The sequence below is a fragment of the Molothrus ater genome, chromosome 9 (genome assembly GCF_012460135.2).
Source record: "Molothrus ater isolate BHLD 08-10-18 breed brown headed cowbird chromosome 9, BPBGC_Mater_1.1, whole genome shotgun sequence".
NCBI lineage: Eukaryota > Metazoa > Chordata > Aves > Passeriformes > Icteridae > Molothrus > Molothrus ater.
The window spans coordinates 3,392,219-3,414,731 of NC_050486.2; the positions used below are offsets into that span (position 1 = coordinate 3,392,219).

Sequence of the window (22,513 nt, forward strand, 5' to 3'; positions counted from 1 at the left end):
CACTGCTCTTGGAGGAGTTCAAGAAATCACTGGATGTGGCCCTTGGCACCATGGTCTGGTTGTCAAGGTAGTGGTGAATCTAAGGTTGGACTCTGTGATCTCTTTTCCAAACCAAATATTCTGTGAATCCATCACCCTGGTGCTTGTTCCTCACCTCTCACCCTCACTCAGTGCTGGTGACCCTGATGCTGCATCCTTTGAACAACAGGAACCAGACTCAAGTTCTGCCAGCAGAGGTCCAGGTTGGATATTAGGAAAAACTTCTTGCTTGAAAGAATGGGCTAGTGGGCACTGGAATGGACTGCCCAGGGAAGTGGTGGATGACAATCCCTGGAAATGTTCAGAAACCAAGCAGAAGCAGCACTTTGCCGTGTGGTTTAGTGGGAATGGTGGTGTTTGGCCAAAGGTTGGACTGAATGATTGTGGAGGTCTTTTCTCCAGTTAATGATTCTGTGGTTTGGCTGTGGCAGAGTCCAGGGTGGTTGAAATTGGTGGGGAGGACCAGCTGCACACCTGAGCTGGTTGGTTCTGGGGGTAACCTTGCACACAACCCCCATTTCCCCTTCAGGCTGCGTGAACTGAGCAAGCCATGGGGTGCATCCTGTTGGAATACACAATGTAGCTTCTTCCTGCTCCTGTGGCAGAAGTTACATAAAACAAACTAAACAAAGCACCAGTTGCAAAGGACTGTAACAATCGCTTAACTTGGAGAAACACAAAACTCTAAGTGTTGTTACACCCAGAATATGAAAGAATAAAACTATAAATACAGGCTGGATGGAGCTCTGAGCAACCTGTTATCGTGGAAGGTGTCCTTGTCCATGCCAGGGGGTTGGAACTAGGTGATCTTTCAACCCCAGCCATTCTGTGATTCTGTGGCTCAGGTGTGTGGCAAGAGGTGCTGCCTCAGCTTGAGAACTGAGTCCCACTCATTTGGATGCACAGACAGAATTGGGTGTGCACATCTTCCATATATGTTCCTCCCACATGGATTGCCTGTGTCCTACTACTGCCATGTATAAGTGCTCTCAATTTTTTAGTGCAATATTTAATTATCCTCTAAGCTGGCAGCTCCCAGGCTGTGGTTTGTGAACCAGTAATTATGTTAAAAGCAGGCTGGTCACGTGAGGTTTTGTTTTCAGACTGTGCTTAGTGCTTAAACAGGACTCCAGGTTTCTCTTCCCCTTGTGAGAAAAAGGAGGGTAGGAAAAATAAATACAAGGAGAATTTTGCCATGCCCAAGATGAGAGCAAAAAGGTGTCTTTTCTATATTTTTTGTCTGGATTCTCAGGATGCTTGTTGCAAATAAAATATTTATTTTTTGCTCTGTTTCAAGTGCTTTGTGACTATGCTGGGTGGAAATGGGAAGGGATTGCTTGCTTATCAGCTCATGATTGTCCCCAGACTACAGAGGGTTTCCTGGTGTTAGCTCTGTAAGACCAATAAGTTTAATGTTAAAAATTGCAAAAACCAGAAGCTGTTTCACAAGAGTTTTGATACAAGTCAGGAAAAGCTGACAATTAACACTTTGTCAGCAGGATTTCCAGTTGCTTTCCACTGACAAGAACAGGGCACTTCTGTGTCCTTCTCCTGTGTCCCTGCCCAGTCAGGATGTGACAGGCAGTTCCTTTGTGCTCCTTGGTTTCAGGCTGTGCTTGGCCCCTGGATTTCTGTGTCTCCCCAGTTCAGAAAGGTGCCCTCCCTGTTACAGAGTGCCTGGCAGTGCAGTGCTGGCACTGGGGATGGGAGAGGTTTGCTAGCACAGCCACTGCAGGAATATGCCCTGCTAACTTTAAGTTTTGCAGCATTTTGTGCTTTAAATCAAAATGAGGGTGTTTAATGCAAGTTTTCTGTGTTTAATTACAGCAGCTGTATCAGGATGCATAACGAGCTGCTAATATATTACCCCCGTGGAATTGCTGGCACACAAAAGGTGCTGACTCAGATCTGTCCACTGTCCTTGATTTGGCATCCTTGTCTTTTCCCAGTTTAGTGTTTTGTGTCACTAAAGGCTTTGATTTAAGATACAGCATCGTCATAAAAGAGGTGACAGTAACAGCTGAGCTCTCTGTTAAAATACTGTATATAATTTATTTCAAACTGTTTGGGTATATAGGCATTTTCCTGGAATTTTATTACCTTTTATTGGAGGCCATTTCAGGATTTTATTACTTTTCTCTCTGATTTTGTTTATGTGTCAGAGACCTGAAAATAAGGGAATTGCTTAGTTGTCATCTCCAGTGAGGTTTTTAGAAGATGTTGCTGAGTTTATGACTCTGCCCCACAACAGGAGGAACAGACTAGTCCATAAGGCTCTGGACTGGGACTGATTTTTCTTCCCTTCCACTACTTTCTCTGTGGCTTTGGGCAAATCACTGGTCTGGGCCTTGTGTCTGTAGTGGTGAAGTGAAGGGAGCGCTTGCCCATCATGGGGAGGATGTAAAAATCTGAGGTTCAGAAGGTGCAGCAATGGAGACCAGTGTAGCAGTGCTGATTTAGATAGGGGAGGGGATCCAGAACTTGCTGGAAATTACTGGACTGGGAAAACTGCCCTGCCAGGAGGAGGATGTGTCCATGTAAATGTTGAGAGGTGCTGGCAAGTTGGAAATCCACTGCTGATGGCAAAATGGGGCCTGTACAGTCTCCCAGTGTGGGCTCAAGGATATAATACCAATTTTGCATGATGTCTTTCAAGTATTGTGGGATGTGATGCCACAAGCCTGCCCTGAACACAGGAATTTCTGCCTGCAGCTCCCTGTTTCATGGAACCGTGCCATGGCACTGACTTGGTTGTCACCAGTGTCACTCTCTGTCTCTCTGGGACATGCAGTCCCTTGGTCATTGTGACTCCTCATTCTGTGGTTGGTGTTTGCTTGTCCTTCCTTACACCCCATTTTCAGTCAGGGCTTTCCCATGGGTTGGGACAGAGCAGTGGATGGGAGCAGGCAGGAATTGCTGTCTTGAAAAAGCAATTTAGCTTATTTGGCTTGTGTACAGTCCTGCTGTCCATGGAGGTTCTGTTCTGCTCCTTAGGGAGGCTGCAAATACAATTCACCTTACAAGATTTACAATCAGGTAGGAATATTTGGCTGGAACACCCTGCTGTATAAATATATGGGCAGAAAAATTAGCAAAGGACCATTTACCCACCATCACCAGGGAGGGAGAACCAGTCGTGGAGTAAGGTGTGAGGAGAATCTCAAGGTTTCTCACAGTGTGGAGCAGCAGCTGAAGGTGCATGGGGATGGTGAACAGCATTAACACATCTCTGAGCATCTCTCCCTCTTCTGAATGTCATTGACCTTCAGCTCTCAGGTGAAGGCCTCATCCAAGGTTTCCAAATTTATTTTGGCCACAGATGGAGCTGTGGCTGCAGACACTGCCTGTTTGGGGCTGCCTGGGTCACGTTTGTGCCACTCAGGAGAACTGTGCCTGCAGGCAACTCAGCATGCAGAAGCAATGCCAGGAAGTTTTTAATGCATTCTGTCTGTCATGTTCTTTTAATGCAGCTGATGAACTGTAAGTGAGGAGAGCTGAGCATCAAGTGACCAGTCAGCACCCTAGAGACCTTCAATAATTATTTTCTGGACACAGAATGAGAAAGTCTTAATTTAAAATACTAATACAGGCTCTTGGCTTCATGCTGGCTATGGAGTAAAACAGCTTTTGAGGTCCTCTAGGGAAGTAGCAGAAGGACAGAGTCCTGCACAAAATTATTTTGTCTTTTTTGTCAGTATTGGCATGTTTAACTCCCTTTCCTCAGCTGTCAGGCTCAGATCCTCTTTTATGTTAAATTCCTCGTTGGTTTCTCCTGCATTGTGAGTCTTGCAGCAAAAAGAGAGGAGCCAAAATCTTGTGTTTTATTCTTTCCAACAAAACCCCTGCAAGCCTTTTTAATGTGCCTTAAAATAGCAAACAGGGCACAAGTGCACTTTTTTCCCCTCTTGATGGATGAAATTTAACTACTGTTCCTTGATTTGTATTACTATCAATGTTGCTAACAGTCTTCCCCAGTGCTAGAACAGCCTTTGAGTGCCAAATCTCCAGAGAGGAAACTGCTGTCGTGTTTTGATGATGGCAGTGGAAAATTAATATTAAAACAGATTTATTTTTTTTATCTATCTTGGCCAATTTCTGCAGGTTGGCTGTTGAACTAAAGAATTGCCAAGCAGGCGTTTTCCATACAGATAATGAATTTACATTTTATTCCCTAGTTTGTTTTGCTTTTTAAAACAAGTGGTCCAATCCACCTCAGAGCACAGAAAAAAACCATTTAGACTACATGAATTGTGACTGATTTATAGAACTTAACTGTTGCTAGCCTATTCTCCTATTTCTCCCTGAAATGCAATATGTTGTTTTAAAGGCCAGCTAAGATGTTCTAATTTGGATGAATTGCTCACTGGGAGACAGTCAGATGTACAGAAAATTAATTTCAGTTACAGTCACTCATATCCTCTAACACTTTAAATGAAAACATAGTGTAACTAATAAATATCTCTCAGCACAGGCATGCTCTCTTTAAAGCCTGATTAATGCTTCCATCCTCAGCATAAAATCCCCACCCTGTTAAGGTGAAGAATTGTTCCTTGATTTAAGCACTTCACCTGCCTGAACACTTGAGCATATTTCATAAAACATTTGCTGGATGCAGTTTGGTTTTGCTTGGTTAACAAAACGTTTCTCCAGAAGCCTTTGCCCACCTCCAGGGTGTACCTGTGTCCCCTCCCTGGGGTCCCCATCTGTGCTGTGCCCTGTCTTAGGGGCATTTGCTGTGGGAGCTGCTTCCCAGGAGCTCTGTTCTGGTTCAGCTCTGCTTTCTACCCTTTCACCCATCATTCTGTGTTAAAAAAAAATTTTACACATGGAAAACTGCCTGAGTCCACTGGCACAGAGTTCATTTTACACTGGCTGTGACACTTTTTTCCATATATCTATCCCTGGGTTCTGGCTCATTCCCTCTCTTCCTTGTGTTTTTTCATTTCACCCCCCACACACACACATTTTAATTTCTGCCTTGCTTCTGACACATTGGCTCATCTCTGGCACTCAGGCCTTGACTTGTCTCTCATGCAGTGCTTCCTGCAGCCAGGTGCCTGGGAGCAAATTCAGGAGCTGCCTGGCATTCCTTTGCTCCAAGTTTGTCCCCTTGCCTTCCAGAGGACCTTGAAAATAATTAAGCAAAGTCTGTTTACTCCAGCTTTGTGTGGAAGCAGGTGAATTTCAGCAGTAATGAATAATCATCTCTGTGGAAACCCTAATCAACAGAATTTTTCTTTATCCTGGTGGAGGATGAGGCATTTGGCTGGGTAATAAACATAACATTAGTGAGAAATCACTCACTGGTTATCCCTGTGGGTAATGCATGCAAAAGAAATGAGCTGCACGACAAAATTGCTTCCTGTGCATCATGCAAAGAAAACCCAGGGATGCAGAGGTGCTAAAGCAGGGGTGAGATGTGGTTGATGAAGTTTTTTTCCCAAAAACCTTTTTTTTTTAATGGCCTTATGACATAGTTACCCTGAAACCATCAGAACACTGAATTTTCCTTGTGCAAGTCCCCTTTATTTTGTTCTGACAGAAGGAAATTTCTTTTCTTTAGGTGAAACTTGGAGCCTGTAACACCCCCAAGCCAGGCTTCTTTGACTTTGAGGGAAAGCAGAAATGGTAAGAGGAAATCCTTATCATTCCTAGCAATTCTGGCTGTACTTTTTGTTCCATCTTGTCTCATCTGTAGACAAATTATGGACCTAGGGGAGTTGCCCCTGAAATAGCTTTAAAATTCTTTGTTTAACAGGGAAATGTTTGCTGCTATGCCTGATACAACTGTGAAATACCAGAATCCTTTATTTACTGTCTTCATCCAGAGCTGGCATGCAATACAGCAAAAATCTGAGAACAGCTGCAGCTCTGTGAACACAAAGTGTGTTCCAGCCTGGAGCAGGATCCCCTGAAAGATCCTTTCACAACAGAGCTGCACTGACAGTGGCCATTCATGGCCTCAGAGAAAAGTTGACCATTTCAAGCTGAATGAAAGATGGCTTTGCATGCCCTGAAAGGATTTTGATGAATCTGTTTGCTGTGTTCCACTGATGTCACTATAAAAACACCTTGTGCTGACTCTGAGGGGCTCACTGATGTTTTCCTGTTGCTCCTAGGGAGGCTTGGAAAGCCCTGGGAGACACCAGCCCTCACCAAGCTATGCAGGAGTACATTGCTGCAGTGAAAAAACTCGACCCCAGCTGGAATCCACAGGTAGGAAACGTGGAATTATCATTCAGAAAACCAACCAGCATTTGTCTTTGTGAAGCTGCCAATGGTTCAGCTTCTCACAGGCTTTAATTGCTGCATGGCAAACTTCATTTTGAGCAGATTAAAGTCTAAATTCGTTTCTAAAACTCTCCTTTTGTTGTGACTGAAGCATGAAGAACCATCTCTTTCATTCATAATGATCTTCATTACAGCCAGCTCATGCACAGGGTTGGTTTGGCTGTAGTGATCTAATTTATTTTGCTCTTATTGGTTCATGCTGTATTTAGCATGTAAAGATACTTTTTATCCTTTTCTCATCCTTCTCTTTTCAACTACTCTTTAAATGTTGATCAATAGAAAGCAATCTCCATGAAAGTGACATGAACTGAATGATCAATTCTAAAAATGTTTCCTTTTTGTTTCCATGCAGCAAATTACCAAATCTGATTATGATTAGGTACTCCAACATAACAAGTCTGTATCTGTGTGTTATAGGGAGACTGTACTGTCATTTTAATTAATTTGTCTTTCATCTACCAGGTTTATTACTTGATTGAATCCTTAAGGATATCTCCTGTTTATAGACTGACTTTTATACAATTTTTAAAGAGGATTGCTGTTTAGAAAAAGCATAGACTTTAGAAATAGAGTGGAGATATTTCACTAATAGTAAAATGCTGAAGGCATGGTAATTTCTTCTCATGGTAGGAAATTTGTTCTTCTATACTCCTGTGCTTTGGAAGCAAAATCTTTTGTGGGTACAATCCTGTGAACCAAGAATTTGATTTTGTCTTCTGATGCTGTTCTTGAGGTTTAAGGTTAAGTTTTTTTTCTTCACTAGTTCATGTTCCATGCCACTCATAATGTTTTTGCAGCAAAGAAAGGCTGTCATTTAGAAAAAATCATTTTTAATGCCCTTGGAGAGAATAGATTTATGTGCTGTGCAGTTAGCCAAAGTTGACTGCTTGCTGGGTAAATTCTTGTCCAGGCTAAAATTCTCTTCCAGAAATAAAGTAATTTGTAAAAATCCGTGTATAATTCTGAATGAAGTAAGTGTCAAGTGAAACACATTAATATTAATTTTAAAACGGAAAAAAAAATGAAACAAAATACTCAGTGCTTTCCTGAACAAATCATTCAGTGTGGTGACAGGTTTGGCTTTTTGAATATTCCCTTCACTTCCTTGCTTCAGAGAAATACTGTAAGAGCTGTGAGCTTCAGGTTACAAAACTGTCAGCCAGGAAAGAGGTGTAATATGTTTTTACAGAACAAATATTTTAAAGAACCCATACAGCAAACACAGAAAGGTTGGCAGCACTGTTCCTCCCCTCTTCCCCTAAGGTAAAAAGGTTACCTTAGCAGAAAATGTAATTTAAAAGTCAGCATTGAGATAAGGATGGCTTTGCTTTCTTCACAAGAATTCACCTCTCCTTCTCATTACATCATCCTTTTAATTCCACTTTTATAGGACCAAAATGCTCTCAGGAGTCCTCTCATGCATCTCCTGCTGCTCTCCCATTTTTCCTTCTCCCCACCAAATCCACCGTTGTGGAGCCACGAGAGGGAGCTCTGTTCTTTAAAATGATGGAGATGTATGTGTCAGGAGATGGAGATAAAATAGCTACTTTAGTCTTCAAATTTCAAATTGGATTTATAGAAAAGAGCTGTGGGTACATTACAAAGTGCTTCATCACTGTCATTGTGTTTCCTTTGCATGCTCATCTGCTGGGTTCCTCAGATTTTTCTTATGTACCATAGATTCTGAATTAAGCACTCCAAATGCTTGGTTTGAAAGCAGTATAAAGTGCACATTACAAATTTGAAAACTTTGGCTTTCATATCATTATGAATCATAAATAGTAATTACAGTACAAAAGTGTTCAATTTCTTGTTGTGCATCCTCATGAATTTTGTTATTTAAAAGCCTTCTCAATGTTCCCAACTTACTTTTTCTTCAACCTTTCATCTTATCTGTTAATGTTGTTCTTTTGTGTTATTTTAAATCCTCGACAGTCTCCTGTTTCATAGATTTGCCAAAGGGCTTTATTAACTTGATCCTTCAGTAAAATTTTAAGCTTAAAACCACTTATTTTCTTCATAGGTTCATTTTTTCCTCAGCAGATTTGCTGCTGTTCTGCAGCCTTCAGGCTGTTAGTATTTTTGTTAACAAATAGAATGGAACTAAATGCAGTATTTCTTATGCAGTCCAAATAGATCCACTTTTTCATTCCTTTTTCTTGTTTCTCCATTGATTCATTCTTTCATATTGAAGTATCTTCAATTAGTACAATTCCAGCATCAGATTTACCTGCTTTAATTTAATATCTTTGTTTTGGATGGAAAAAAACCCCAAACTTGAAGTAAAAGGGTTCTGATTCAGGAGGATTGCCCTGAATTTGTGTCCAGAAGCAATGAGAATTCTAACAGCAGCACAAACCTCACCTGCTGCTTCCTATTGCTGCTTCCTATTCCTGCACTGACTTTGGAGTACCCACACCTCGTTAGGAGACAGCTGAATGTGCAGAGGCAGCAGCATAGCTGCTCTCTGCTCTCTGAAGTTTGTGTGCCATTTTTGACTGTATCTGCTTGGCTATTTCCAATGTGCTTTAGTTTCTTTTTCACCCTTGCTGCCTGCAGGTTGTCTCATAGTCCTGCCTAATCATCTCTTTCAGAGCTTTGTCTAAAACCTGGGGGAAAATGATCATAGTGCACTTATTTTCAGCAATTTTATTTGCTGGAAAATCTTTAAAATTAACAGGTAACCTCGAGGGTATTTGAGGTGAGGTCCATTGTCTTTACATCCATGAAGCCATGGGAATCTCATGGCTGTGTTGGTCTAGAACAATCCCAATTGCTTTTCAGGATGTTCTGCAATCCAGCCCTTCTGAAAGGCTGAATAAGACCTTCACCTAGGTCTTACTATGTGTTGTGGGTTGTTTTGCTCCTTTTCCCAAGAACAGCTGTTAGCAGGAGGTCAGGAATACTCTTTTCCGTGCTGTCTCCATTCTCCTCTTGATGCAGTCTTCCTTCGTCATCTTCTACCTTTGAGTACATCTTTTGTTTCTCGTGAGTCATTCCTTTCAGTCTGAAGTTCCAGGCAGTGGAAAGGTAATTGCTTGGACCAGCTCAGCTCTATTTGCATATTTCAGAGACATCACCTGTCCTTCAAGTCTATTCACTCTTCCTCCAGAACAGAGAATAATTTATGAAGCCATTCTTTTGCGTTCTCCAGCCTGAAACAGAAACATTTCACGCACGCCGTCAACACCTCCCACTGCTTCGGGTCCTTTTCAAAGGAAGATGTGTCCTGGCTGCTTCTCTTCTCCTGTGTTCACCTGTCATCTTCCTGCTTTACTGGCAGCAAATGACAATTGCTTTTGGTGGCTTTGGCTGGTGTGAGGTGGTGGTGACACTCACCTGCCCTCCCTGCCAGCCACCGCGTGCGTGTCCCCCTGGCTCTGCATTCCCACTCTGATAGATGAGTAGTGCCATGACTGACTCTCACAATTAATGGACAAATATCATGGATATAGGTTAAGAAAAGTTTTATAGATTTATAGTTATGTTTTACCCCCTCGTGTGGTTATCAAGGGACAGCTGGAGTTGGGATACCTCAGAGGGCTGGCTTGTCACTATGGTGACATCTGACCTCCAATGAGGATTTGAGGAAGAGATCTCCACCACTGGACAGCAAAGAAGGGGTTGATGGACAGAACTTTGGGAAGGGTTAAAAGGGAAAAAAACCTTCATTGTGAGGGGGCTGAGCACATGGCGGGGAAAATCTTTTGCTCCCAGCGCCGTAACCTTTTTTCTTTATTCAGTCTTCTGTTGTATTTTTGATAAGGTTTAATAAACCTTCCTAAAGTATGAAAAGTGAGTAGCTATTTCTCACACCACTGCCATGGTGCTGTTCTGCAGCCTCAGCAGTGGGCTCAGGGATTTGGGGAGTGTCACCTTCAGAAGATGGGTGTCACCTTCATGCAGTCACTTTGTTCTCATGTACATCGCTGCATAATCGGGCACTTGAGTACTCGCAGATTTGAGAGTCATAGTGGCTGTTTGCAGCCCCCCACACATTCCCAAATTCTCATCTCTCTTGTGGATATCACAAGTTCCCACTGGGTTCAAGTTTTTCAAGCCCAGAGAAGCAGAAGCAGGCCAGCACTTCCTTTCTTAGCAGCATGGAACAGTCCCTTCCACCGAAACCCTGTCGCAGGGGCCGTGGGTGGAGGTGTGACACCACACTGCAGGGGTGGCCAGGAGCTGTTATTGATCTGTTCTTGTAACGAGATGGTTATATGGCACAGCTCAAACAATCAAAATAAATAATAAAAAAAGCATCCAGATTTGCTCAGCATATTTAGCCTTCCATTTGCTGATTGCAATTTTGGCATCGCTCGGTTCGAAATATTTCCTTTTCCTATTTCGTATATTACATATTTACCAGTTCAAATCTGAACAGCTTGTCACTCCTAACTTCAGTGGCATCCTTTCCCAAACACTTACACGCCTCTTCCTATTTGCTTTGAGTGCTGAAACTCACAGGAGGACTTAAAGATTTTCTATTTATATATCAAAGCTTAAGAAGTTGGCATTTTAACTTATTTGACTCAGCTTCACCAATAATGCAGTTAGTAAAATTTCTGCTGTGTAATGAAGAAAGTTGGAGATCAGGAATCTGAAGAGCCCAGACTTCTCTCTAAAGGGAAGAGAGCTCCACCTCAAAGAAAACAGGCATTCACCAAACATCTTTTTAGGCTCTTAAAGGTGTGAAGTCCCACTTCTGATGTTTACAGGGGAGAAAGTTGCCTGTGTTTTTTTAAGTACTATTCTGTGCCTTGTTTGAGTAGGAGAGGATTTAATTCTCTGTAGTCTGTCCCAAATGGGAGTAAAATCTCTCCTTTGCTGGGTTGGTGTGGGAGCACCAGATCATGCCAAGAGAGAACCCTCGGGGGACAAAAAGGCTGGTGAAACAGAAAACAAACTTCAGAGTGAATAAAATAGCAAATGCACAATTGCTGCAGGCTCGGAGCAGTCCAGCAAGCTGTAAAACCTTTGGGAATAAAACAAATGGATTTGTCCATTGGGTGTTTTTGCAGGAAGTACTGCAGGGGGCAATATTTGATAAGGTGGGTGGCCAGGTACCCTGTGCCCAGGGCTGGGCTCCATCCCTTCTGGTGAAATAACCTTTCTCTGTCACATTTATATGCAATAACAAGTTGAAATAAAATGTGGGAAAGAGAATCTGCAGTTCAGGGATACAGTGAAAAGCAGGAGAAACAATTCCCTGATTTGCAGAAGAGCTGAGGTCTGTGTGTGCTTTTGGCAGGTTGCACCAGGTGTTAACTGAATTATTTTAATAATTGATTTAAATTGATGAGCCTCTTGTATTTAAGTAAGCTCTCCAAGGCAGCATAGAATCTCTGTAGTGTAGGATCTCCAAGAGAACTGAAAAATTTCTATAATGACTCAAATATAAACTCTGTTTCCAATGACATAAAAAAAAAATCTTGTAAAATTCAAAACTTGAATTTTTCTTAAGTTTGGATTCATTGCTCAAGTCTGCCCTGTTGATATCTGGAACAAGAAGCTTTGATCTTTTGCAGCTTACAGGTTTTATGTCTGGTCAACTTCTAAGAATTACATTAGTGACTGGTAAATGTTTCAGGCAGTTTCAGGCTGAAATCTCTGGATTTCTTGGTTCGTTCTGCAGGCCAGCGGAATTTCTTCTGGAAATTAAGAAATACATTAGAAAAACTGTTGTCTGTAAACAAAATGAGTGCACCCATCGTGTTTTCCTGTTTTGTCTGTCAAACAGATGTCTCCCTTGATAATCTGGCCCAGCAGCCACTGTTTGTGCTTGGGAAAGAGCAGCAGAGTGGTGTGGGCAGGATTACCAGGGGGATGGGAAGAGCAGGAGGGGAAGGGACCTGTTTGGGTCTCTCCCTGCCTGTCACCAGCAGCAGTGAGCTCAGACACCTGCTTTGTTTGGGGAAATATCTCAATTTATGGCTTGCTGTGCTGCCAGGTCAAAAACTTTGAAAAATAGCGACTTTATTTCTTTTGTAGTATAAAAGCAATTTAATTGCAGCGTGTAAAGCGGGCACTAATCAAATTATGGCTGTGCTCCCTAAAGCTTGCTGTCCTGTGCTAATGCAGCACACTGGGAAGAGGAGCTGTGCAACAGTGCTGCAGGGGCTTTGCTCTGCACATTTCTTTGTATGGATCCTGCTGTGGCACTTGATCCTTAGGGAATTTCATATCTGACTTTTTGGTTGGTTTTTTTACCCAAATGTTGTTGGTAACAATAACAATAATTTCTAACAAAATCTGAAAAACAAAGATCACTGTTTGCTCCACATTTTTTTTGAAAGCTCTTATTTTAATAGTGACCACATTAGAAGAAGCATATCACTGAAACAATTTGTAAACTCTAATCAAGCTCTTCCCCTTTGAAAACAAAACAAAGCCAAACCATCAAGCCTGTATTTTTTTATTATTATTATTCTTTTAGCAGAAAACTAAGCGCTAGAAATTAAGATTAAAACCAGAAATTGTTCCACCCCAGGCTTCTGGCTTTGGGGTGTGTGAGACTACAGTGTTCTCTGATTTTAGACAATCTGCTGAGTTGTTTTTTTGTGAACTACACTGGGGTATGTAATAGTTTTTGAGGATTTTATATCCTGAGAAGGTTTAGATGTTAACACACAGAGGGATTCTTCTGCCATGCTGCCTTTTGCCAGCTGCATGAGGGACAGTCTCTAGCATGCAAGTGGAGTTGATGGAGATTGCAGTTATTTACTGTGCATGGCTCACAAAGCCTTACAGTTTGTGTACACTTCACTCCTACTTGTGAAACTAGAGGTGAGGTGACCCACATGATTTTATCCAAGTTGGAAAAAAGGCAGTCTATTATCTGCAAAATTCGACTTTAAGTGCTTTGCTTTTGGAGCGTGCTTTCAGAACCAATTTTTCTTATTAGCAAGGGGATGCTTTGTAGTTTCTATTGTGTCAGAAACTAAAATACCACACTATAAACATGAACTAAATTTCCCCATTCTTCCACAATAAAGGTGGGTGGTGTTGTTTTGCTGCATCTTCTCATGAGGAGTGTGTGCTGATGCTTTAAGTCCCTGGCACAGATCCTACCCACGAAAGCTGTCCATAGGTAATTTGTTGCTTTTCTGTCCCTGTCTTTGCAAGTAACTCACCAGCCAGGCATTGGGTGCTGTGCTGGTGGGGCTGGGATTTTGTTTGTGGACAAGTTTATCAATCACAGGGGTTTTTATCTCCTGCAGCCTTTTATTGTAGAGCACAAAACAAAATGCCAGACCCACACTGTTGTTTGGAATTGTGGCTCTGGCAAGCTGTGCAGAAGTGAAGAAGTTAAAATGAACAAGCATCTCATAGTAGAAATATAAACAGCTGGAATATGTGTCAGCCTCCTACCCCCTGGGAGTGTGTTGGATTGTTCTCTTTGATTTTACATCTCTGCAGAAATTTATGGCCTCAGCTCCTTTTATTTATGACATTCTGATCCTCGACCAAGCGATTGATTGAAATACAACAGTGCCAAGCTGCAAGTCTGTATTTCAGAGAGGCTGAAGTTTAGGAAGCAAACCAGCAATGCAGTCATGGATTGAAGGCTGCACTGAAATCCTGTACAGGGGTTGCCCACATTTCTATGCCCCTAAGCTTCTTCAAAGGAGAGAATTATCATGGCAAAGCTTATGTCTCTTCTCTCTCCTCCTTTTAGGCTGCCTGTTCTTGCTGAAAATATACTGTATGTTAAATATGCAATCTTACCAGCCCTCCAAGGGCTAACTTTGGCTTGTAGAGATGCTAGTCCTCATTTTTGCAGCTCAGATCCAGAAGTGTTGATGCACTCTGTTGTTAGTGTGCTGTGAGTAGCATAACATATTCCCTTCCAGCTACTTGGATGTAACAGTAGTGGATTTTGAGAATTCCAACCAAGAAATTGGGGGGGATCACCATTAGTGATTTTGGTTAAATAGTAACATTTAAATATTTTTCTTCTGAATACATCACTGAATTAATTTTCACCATCTTGCACTAATTACAGAAATATTACAGAATATACTATTTGGGATGTATTGAGAAAAAAAGAATAATTAGAGGTGTAGCTCTGCCTTGCTGAGTGTGCTGCTGCAGCAAAGTGAGGCATCCCAGCATCATGATTCCTGGCTTGCAGGTGGATGAAGACACTGCATGCTAGCCAGATACACCAGAGGCAATTGAAAAAAAAGAGCAAGTAAATTTACATATATATATATATATATATATATATATATATATATATATATAATCTCAAACTACTGGCATACAGTGATGACAAGATATAACAGAGTGAGACAAAACACTTTACAGTGTAAGTTTGTGTGCAGCAGGGAATTTGTTGCTTTTTGTTATCCCTGTAATCATTGTCCAGAAGTAACAGGTTCTGCTGTCTGCCTGCAGTCCCACAGCACCTGGTGCTTCTGTGATCCCATGGCTGTGGGATTGGAAGCACATGATGCTGAGCTCTGGGATCTTAAAACTACACTTGAGCAATTGCTCTCCTAGCTGAGAAAGCATCTCAGTGTCACCAGGTCAGGTGTCAGTTGCTGCACATCCTCTGCTGGAGGCTGTTGCTTCTGTGGCTGAGTTGACAGAAAATGGTTAAATACTGATATTTCCAGGGATCTTGGCTTAAACTGAGATGGCAAGGTTGAATTTGTTAAAATTTCAGACCAGAAGCTGAAACCACTGAGATGCAACCAGAGGTGCCCTCTGTCATTTCTGCCTTGAGGTGGCAGTTTCTGGCAAGGCAAGGAAGGTGTGTGAGTGCCAAGTGCAGGTTTCATTTGTTGCAGATTTTAGCAGCAGTGCTGCTGCTCCTCAGCCACAAAAACATGAATGACAAAAGCATTGAAAAGCTCATTTTTGTGAAGCGGCTGCGTGAGGCTGGAAGCAGGAAAGAGCAGTGTTGTGACATGAGAAGTGACTCCACCAGCCATCAAAACTTTCCTGTGAGGTTCATTTCTGTACTGAAAACTCTAAATCAAATTGGTACAAGATGCTTTTGGTAGTGCTGACGTGACAAAAGTGGGGGCTGGGAAAGCTGCAGGGTGGGCTTGGGGCAGGGGAGAGGTGTTGAACCAAGCAGGAAGCTGCCATGGGCAGTTCAGGAGCTTGGGGCAGAGAGCAGAGCCTCTGGGGGAACAGGAGGTTTGGAAGGGGAGGAAAAATAAATAGGAAATTGCAGGGTGAGGTGAGGAGGACCAGGAGGGCAAGATCTGCTCTCTGCCCAGTTTTAGTTGGGGTTGGAACAAGGTGACCTTCAAGGTGCTTTCCTTCCCAAACCATCCTGTGGTTCTGTGATGATTCCTGCTGCCCAGGTCACTTCCTGAGCAGGAGAGAGCCTTCCTGGATCCCAGTGTTTCCCTGGAGTGCCCAGAAACATGGGAAAATCCTTTTTTTGGGATAGCCAAATGAGGTGGTGAATGAGGGTGGGAGGAGCAGGGACTGACTCCTCTGCTTGTGGCACTTGGTGGACATTCCAGAGGGGGGCTTGGACTTGCTCTGCTGCTCTCTTGCTTGCTCTGCTCCTGAAACTCCTGCTCCTATTTCTGCCAGCAGCTCACCAGGCTGGGCAGGCAGCTTGACTGCTTTAAACTGGGAAGGGCTCAACCCTAATTACAAAAAAATCTGATTTTTCCAAGTAATTGAAGCTGTTGCAAGACTCTCAGCTTGCTGTGTCAGAGGCTCTTAAAAAATTCAGCAACTTGGGTAGAAATTGCAGGTTTATCTTACTGTGGAATATGTAATATATTGTAATATATTGATGTTTAGGTGTGGAGCTGTAGACATTTACTTGGAAGTATTCAAACACAGGAAGGGTCTGTGTACCCTGATGCTTCACATGGCAGGGCAAAGGCTGGTTTAAGATACAGAGTGTGTTAATTAAAAATAACATATGCTTTTGGGTAGGAGAAACCAGCTGTAATTGTTTTATGTACAACATAAGCTATAGCATAAGTAAGCTGTTTCTTTAGTGAAAATACTGCTTTTTGAATTAGGAAAAGGTTAAGTGGCTATGTTTAGCTTGCTCTTTACAAGAAATATCAAGGAAGTATTGAGTGTAATTACTGGAGATTAAGATTTTGTTTGGATGTTAACTAACAGGTTGGTTAATGCCATGTAAACGCTATTTGTCTCTTAGACTGGAAAAAGTTTTCCTTTAAAAGGGCACCTATTGTCTCCTACTTGGATATTTGGACACTGTTGTACCAAATTACTCTTATTTTAAGGAAAGGTGGCACTCCTCAAAGGTCTCTGGAGCATCCTGTAGGTACTTTTGCTGAACTAACCCACACAAAGGCAGGGAAAGGCTCAGGTTCAGTGCTCAGCACTAAGGGCTGCTGCTTCCAGATCCTGCATCCCTCTGGCTGAGCCTGCCAAGGATTGCACTGTACATTTGGAAATCTCCTTGTTCCTGCTTGGGACCACTGAAGATCTCTTCATTCTGCTATTCCTGTGCCTGCAGACCTCATAAATCCACCCTCTGCCTTCACAACTGAGATGTGCTGTGGGAAACAAATGTCCATGGCACTGCTCTAGCAGCCTCAGAGCTGCTCCTTTCACCAGTGAGGATGCTGGCCTCTGCAGTGATGTCTGGCCCAGTGTCACTCCAGAAAGCAGAGGATGGCTGCTGATGTCCTTTATTTATCAAAATTCAAGGTTGCATTCAGTTTTCAGGCTTCAGAGCACCTGTTTCATCCCAAGCCATGGAGTTGTTCAGTATTTCCAGCTTGGCTCAGAATATATTTCTGGAGTTATTCAGTATTTCCAGCTTGGCTCAGAATATATTTCTTGCTCCTACAAATGTCTGTGTAAATCTCTATAAATATCTTGTATTAAATTGACAAAACCCCCCAACAATTACAGTACAGGCTGTGTTTGTGTCTGTAGCTTGGTCTCCTCTGCTTGGGCATTCCTGGATTTTCATACAGGTGATGGGACAGAAGGGACTGATTGCTCCAGGACTGACCTGGTTTCCTTCATGCTGGAAGGGTCCAAACAGCACCACTCCCTTCTCCCTTTGGGCTGCAGGCACTGGGAATATGCAAGTTTTGGCAGAGTCCATGAAAAGAATGTGAAGAAAGGAGCCTGCTGGTGATCTTGTGCATGCCACCTCCATGTCTGCTTTTCTTTTTAAAAAAAGTACTCCACAAACCAAAAACTGTGGGAAGCCACTGCTTCAGGGCTTTTTTTTTTTTTTGAGCATAGTGTTTCCTTCCAGACATATGCTAAAATGTGTACAGTGAGTCATGAAATAACAGCTCCTAGCAAGCATTAGACTTGCTCAAAATTATATTACGCATTTTACATTTATTTCCCTTCCCCTGACTGTCCTTACTACTAATTTCCAACTGTGATTATGGCGCAGTTATTAATTAAGTCGTTAGAGTTAAATGAGTAATCTGCAAAGCTTTGCTTTAGATCACAGCACTATTTAACTATGACATTACTTATAGTATGTTGGGTTTAATTTTTTGACTGTAATCTAGAAAATATTTTCCCTGTCTTAAATAGTGTTCTTTTAAAGGGAAATTCTGTGATGAGACTTAACCAGAAAACTTTACGCAGACGTTATTGGAATATTAACTAAACTGCCCCTTTAATATTTAAAACAAAAAAAAAATTAAAATTAAAAAAAAAAAAACCACTTGAACCCCACTGTGCTGGCATTTTTCACAGGCAGATTGCTCAGATTGTTCAGATCCTCAGTGGGCTCTTGTAAAGGCTCCAGGTGCTGAGTCATGTGCACGCTGGGGCTGAGCTGCTGCTGGGAGCCAAGAAGGATTGTTGAGAGAGGAATATTAAAATATTCTGTTTATGACAGTCATTAATAGGGCTGGTGTGGAGGGTACAGCAGCCTTTTGTGAAAGGTGGCTCTGCAGAGGCCGTCCTCAGCCAGGAGGGATTTGTATCTTATTTGGGTGTTGTGGGAATCTTTAAAATCAGAGGGTTTTGGGAAAGCTGCAAAAGGCAGGCCTCAGAGACAGCAGAACTGTGGTTAGAGATAAGCAATAGCCATGAGATTGGTCAGCAGAAAAATTATATAGGAAGTAGAAAAGTAAGGACAAATAGAACAATGGCCTGTGTATTAATGCTTGTCTAGAATAACTCCCTAAGCTACAGAAAAGTTTATCTAGTGAGATATTAGGAAGTTTTAAGCTTAATAATGGAGCTCTGTGCATTGTGTTTTAAGGCTTACAAGCAGGTATTGTATTCAAAATAAGCAAGCATTGTTTTAACCAAAGGTGTGGTTGGATAGAACTACTGTCAATGTGCTTCTGCTTTGTGTGGTTGGTCAAAAACCTTTTAAAGTAAGTTGTAACATTGATTTCTTAGTCTGCTGCCTGGGGTGTGAGCTGGTGGCATCTTCCCATTGTCATAAGCATGGAATGAGGCTGATGCTGGAAAATCAAACAGCTCAAGGCACGTTCCCAGCAGTCCCATCCCGTTGTGATTTGTGCACAGCCCCCGGCCGGCGATGGGTGTTACTGCCTTACAGTGCTCAGCAAAGAGAGTGAGAAATGCTGAGCTCGTATCTTAGTCAGGAAGGAAGGATTTGATGAATTTAAACAACGGCAAACAACGCCTAATTTTATAAGCGGTTACAGATATATTTCCTGTGGCAGCATCACCTCCAAAGGGTTAATATTTCCCTTCGCTCCCGCTGCAGGTAGCGTGGAGTTCAGCCGAGCTGTAAAGTCAGAAGGATACAGGTGGAAAATACCTTTGGAAGGGAGCATTGTTTGTCCTCATTTCACGCCTCATTAGCCGCGCTGCCGGAGGAGCCTCCCGCATTGTCCCGGGGTCAGGAGCTCCCGCGGCGTGCGGGGACAAGGGACATCTCCTCCCCATGGCAGGGCTCTCATCTTCGGACCACCTGCGTTTGGGGCGGACAGCACCCTCCTCCCCTTGCCTCTCCTGGCACTGGCCTTAACTAGCAAAGGAAAAGACGGCAGCAATTATGGCACACGCAATTAACGAGCTTCTAATCTCCAGCCTTGTGTGTAATTGCTGCTGTCAAATACAATTAGTCTCTGCCCAAGTTCCCTTCCCAGGGGGATGGCCAGGCCGTGGCACACACGGAGAGGAGGGGGACGAGTGTCTGAAACTTTAGGAGAGTTTGCATTTTTTTGTTGTCTCCCCAATAATCCTCGCTCTTCGAATAGAGAAATGTTAATCCAGAGCATTAGGGGAACATGGTGGCCAGCAGAGCAGCTCTGCTCTTGGGTCTGATGTGTCTTCTGTAAAATTTCTCACTTGATACCATACCAGCTTAATTACAATTCAATCAGCACATGTCAGGGATTTACTGGTACCTTCCTGTGAGCCTGACAGGGCTCCAGCACATCCCCTGTCCTGCCATAACAACAGGCTGGAGTTGCTACACCTCCCAGGTGTATTTGGGGGAGCTGGGACACGGGCCAGGGTTTCTCCTACCCCTGCCAAGCAGATCTCTCTGAGCATCCAGCAACTGCAGCTCCTCCAGGCTTGGGGGCTCAGGACCCTTGGTTGCACTTCAGAGCCCTGCAGCACTTTGAAAGACCATGACAGATCTTGGTGGCTTCTTTGGTGGCTGCTGAAGGCTGCCACATTCCTGCCAAGGAGTGTTTCACCAGTCTGCTGCTGTGTGTGCACCTTGCAGACAGGTACAGAGCAGGGTGAGGTGTCCCTGTCCCCAGGGCTGGGTTCTGTTCCTGCCCATGCAGGAAGGCCAGGGAATGTACCAGGCTGACACCTGCACTGGAGGAGAAAGGCGAATTGTGCAGCACAAATGCAGATTGGAATCTGCACCATGCGTTTGCTGCTGCAGAAATGCTTGAGAAGCTTTGAGTGGGGTCATTTTGTTAGGAGTGTTCCTTGTCTGCATCCCACAAAGCTGGATGCAGCTGCTGCTCTGGCTCAAGCTGCATCAGGCTCAGAGGAAGAGAAAAATCATACAATAAGTAGTGCAAACTTCTTCTATGCAGTGTGATGGCTCAAGTGTGAGATCCTGATGCATCACTCTCATTTAAGTTGTCTCACTTTTCTGTTTCCAAGGTGCCAGGTGCTGAAAAACCTCAGTATTGACCATTTTAAAGGCATTGGCCAGGATAACTTTGAAGATAAGTATTTTGATGAGATGAACCTTTTTTTGCTGATGACTTTCTCTTCTTAAATATGTTTTTATGAGAAGTTATTTAAAGGTTTTGGGTGTGGAAAAAAGCCAGAGCAAGATGTGAGGGAATTGGGGGCTGATAGATGTGCAGTGCAGCACAGACACGTGCCTTGGCAAATAACTATTGCTGTGTTTGCTGGGTGTCTGGGCATGCAAAACCAGCCAGGCAGAGTTCCATGTTGCTCTGGATAAAACTGGGATGCCCTACATTTAACCCATGCCTGGGACCTAGCTCTTCTGTTAACTGAAAATTATGGTCTTTCATATTTTTTTAAAGGCTTTACTGAAATTTGTGCTGTTCCTGCTGTTTTGTAGTGTTTCTGTAGGACTTCTCTGCACCTTCCTTCTGTCAGAATTCGGAGTCCCTTGCCCTGCATGTAAATAGCTGTGTCCCTTCCATCCCAGCTAATCACTGAGAGTGAGTTCATTTGCATATCTATAGCTACTTCTGCCTCTCGAGCTTGAAGTGGGTCATTGGGAGGACCCATGAATTTGCCATCTTGTTAAATCTGTTGTAGCTTGTTTTGTGTAGATTGGAACAAAGCTTGGGTGTGGAAATGAAAAACAATCCATCCCTGTCCTGTCTTCAGGGACAGGGCAAGAGAGTGATCCACCAAACCAACCCCCATCAGGAAACTACTGCTCCTCCTCTTAAATGATATTTTTCATCCCACTCTCCAAAAATGCCAAAGGAAAAATGGATCATGTTGCAATCATGGGAGAGTTTTGTGACAAAACCCTCACAAAGAAAATGTTTGTCTCTAATTGTTTTGCATTTCCATAATGCTTAGTATGATAAAACCATCTTCTCTTTCTCCTTTATTTTTCAATCATGATTAGGTTTTAATGTTGTTAAAGCTTATAAGTGAGTTTGAGCCACTGTCTTGTTGAAGAGAAGATGGAGCTGAAATTTTCAGTGAGGCATTGGACAGGGTTTTTAATGTGTCTGTCATTATATGTTAACCTCTGAACTGGGACACGACGTCTGTTTTATGGCTGACAACAATTTAAAAGTATACATCTTGACATGGTGGATAAAGGAAGAAGGGGGAGTGGGGAAGAAAAAAAGAATTAATGATGTTAGCAAATATTAGTCCCTGTATTTCCATTCTGTTCTGAAAGTGGTTGTCAGGCTTTGAGGCTGCCTGGAGCAGCATTGCCAGTGACAGCCAGCCAGGATGCCATTGTCCCTTGGATCAAGCTGGGCTGTTATTGACAAACCCAGGGCACTGAGGCAGGGATGAGGATGCTCCCCTGTCTGTTCCTGCAGGAGTGTGCCTTTTCTCCTGGCATTCCTGGTGACATTTGAGAAGGATAGTTCTGGGCTTAGTGGAGTTCCCTGTGCCAGTCCCTGAGCCCATCTGGACTCAGAGGGGTGGAAGATGTCTCTTCAGGAGTACGTTTGCTGCATGCCCAGCCCTGGTTTGCCTGTGATTGATGCTGGTTTTGGCCAGCCAGACCCACCCACCAAACTGAACTGTCACAGGAGCAGTGACTTTGACATCAGCCTTAATTGTACACCAGCCACAAAGAATCAGTGGGCAAGGGGGAAACAGGAGAAATGTCACTGTTTAAGGCATGTCTTACACTTCTCCATCATCTTTTCCCCTGTTTCTTATATGCCACTGCCTGTGCTTTGGCACACAAGTGCAATCCTCTAAGGTGTCTTCACATGCTGTCACAAATTCCTCTTTATTCCCACAGTTTTTAACTGGCATTTTAAGAGCAATGTCCTGTCCTTACGGAGCCCACAGCAATTTTGCCTTTCCTACAGCACCTCTCCTGCATGGTCCAAGGGTGGCTGCTCCTGCTGTCATCTCCCTTGGGTTCAGGTTCCAAATTATGGAAGGCCTGGATCATGCTATTCCTTAACTATTATTAGTTCCATGTGCATCTGCAGTGCTTCTGGACAGCGCTGCCAGCAGTGAAAGAATTGGAGCTGGCTTAATTGAGAGCCACATAGTTAATTATTAGTGCCTTTTTAACAGAGGAGACAGGAAATTTGCAGTGTCAGTTTTTAATTTC

At 43.1% G+C, this 22,513-nt stretch overlaps 1 protein-coding gene across 1 annotated transcript in view; it reads left to right on the plus strand.

The window, feature by feature from the left end:
- Positions 1-22,513, plus strand: part of ACBD6 (acyl-CoA binding domain containing 6) — an 82,769-nt gene that overhangs the window by 1,026 nt on the left and 59,230 nt on the right. Inside the window, exons 2-3 of the mRNA XM_036388272.2 lie at positions 5,603-5,667; positions 6,159-6,255. Of these exons, the coding sequence (XP_036244165.1) occupies positions 5,603-5,667; positions 6,159-6,255 (162 nt within the window). The remainder of the gene's footprint in view (positions 1-5,602; positions 5,668-6,158; positions 6,256-22,513) is intronic.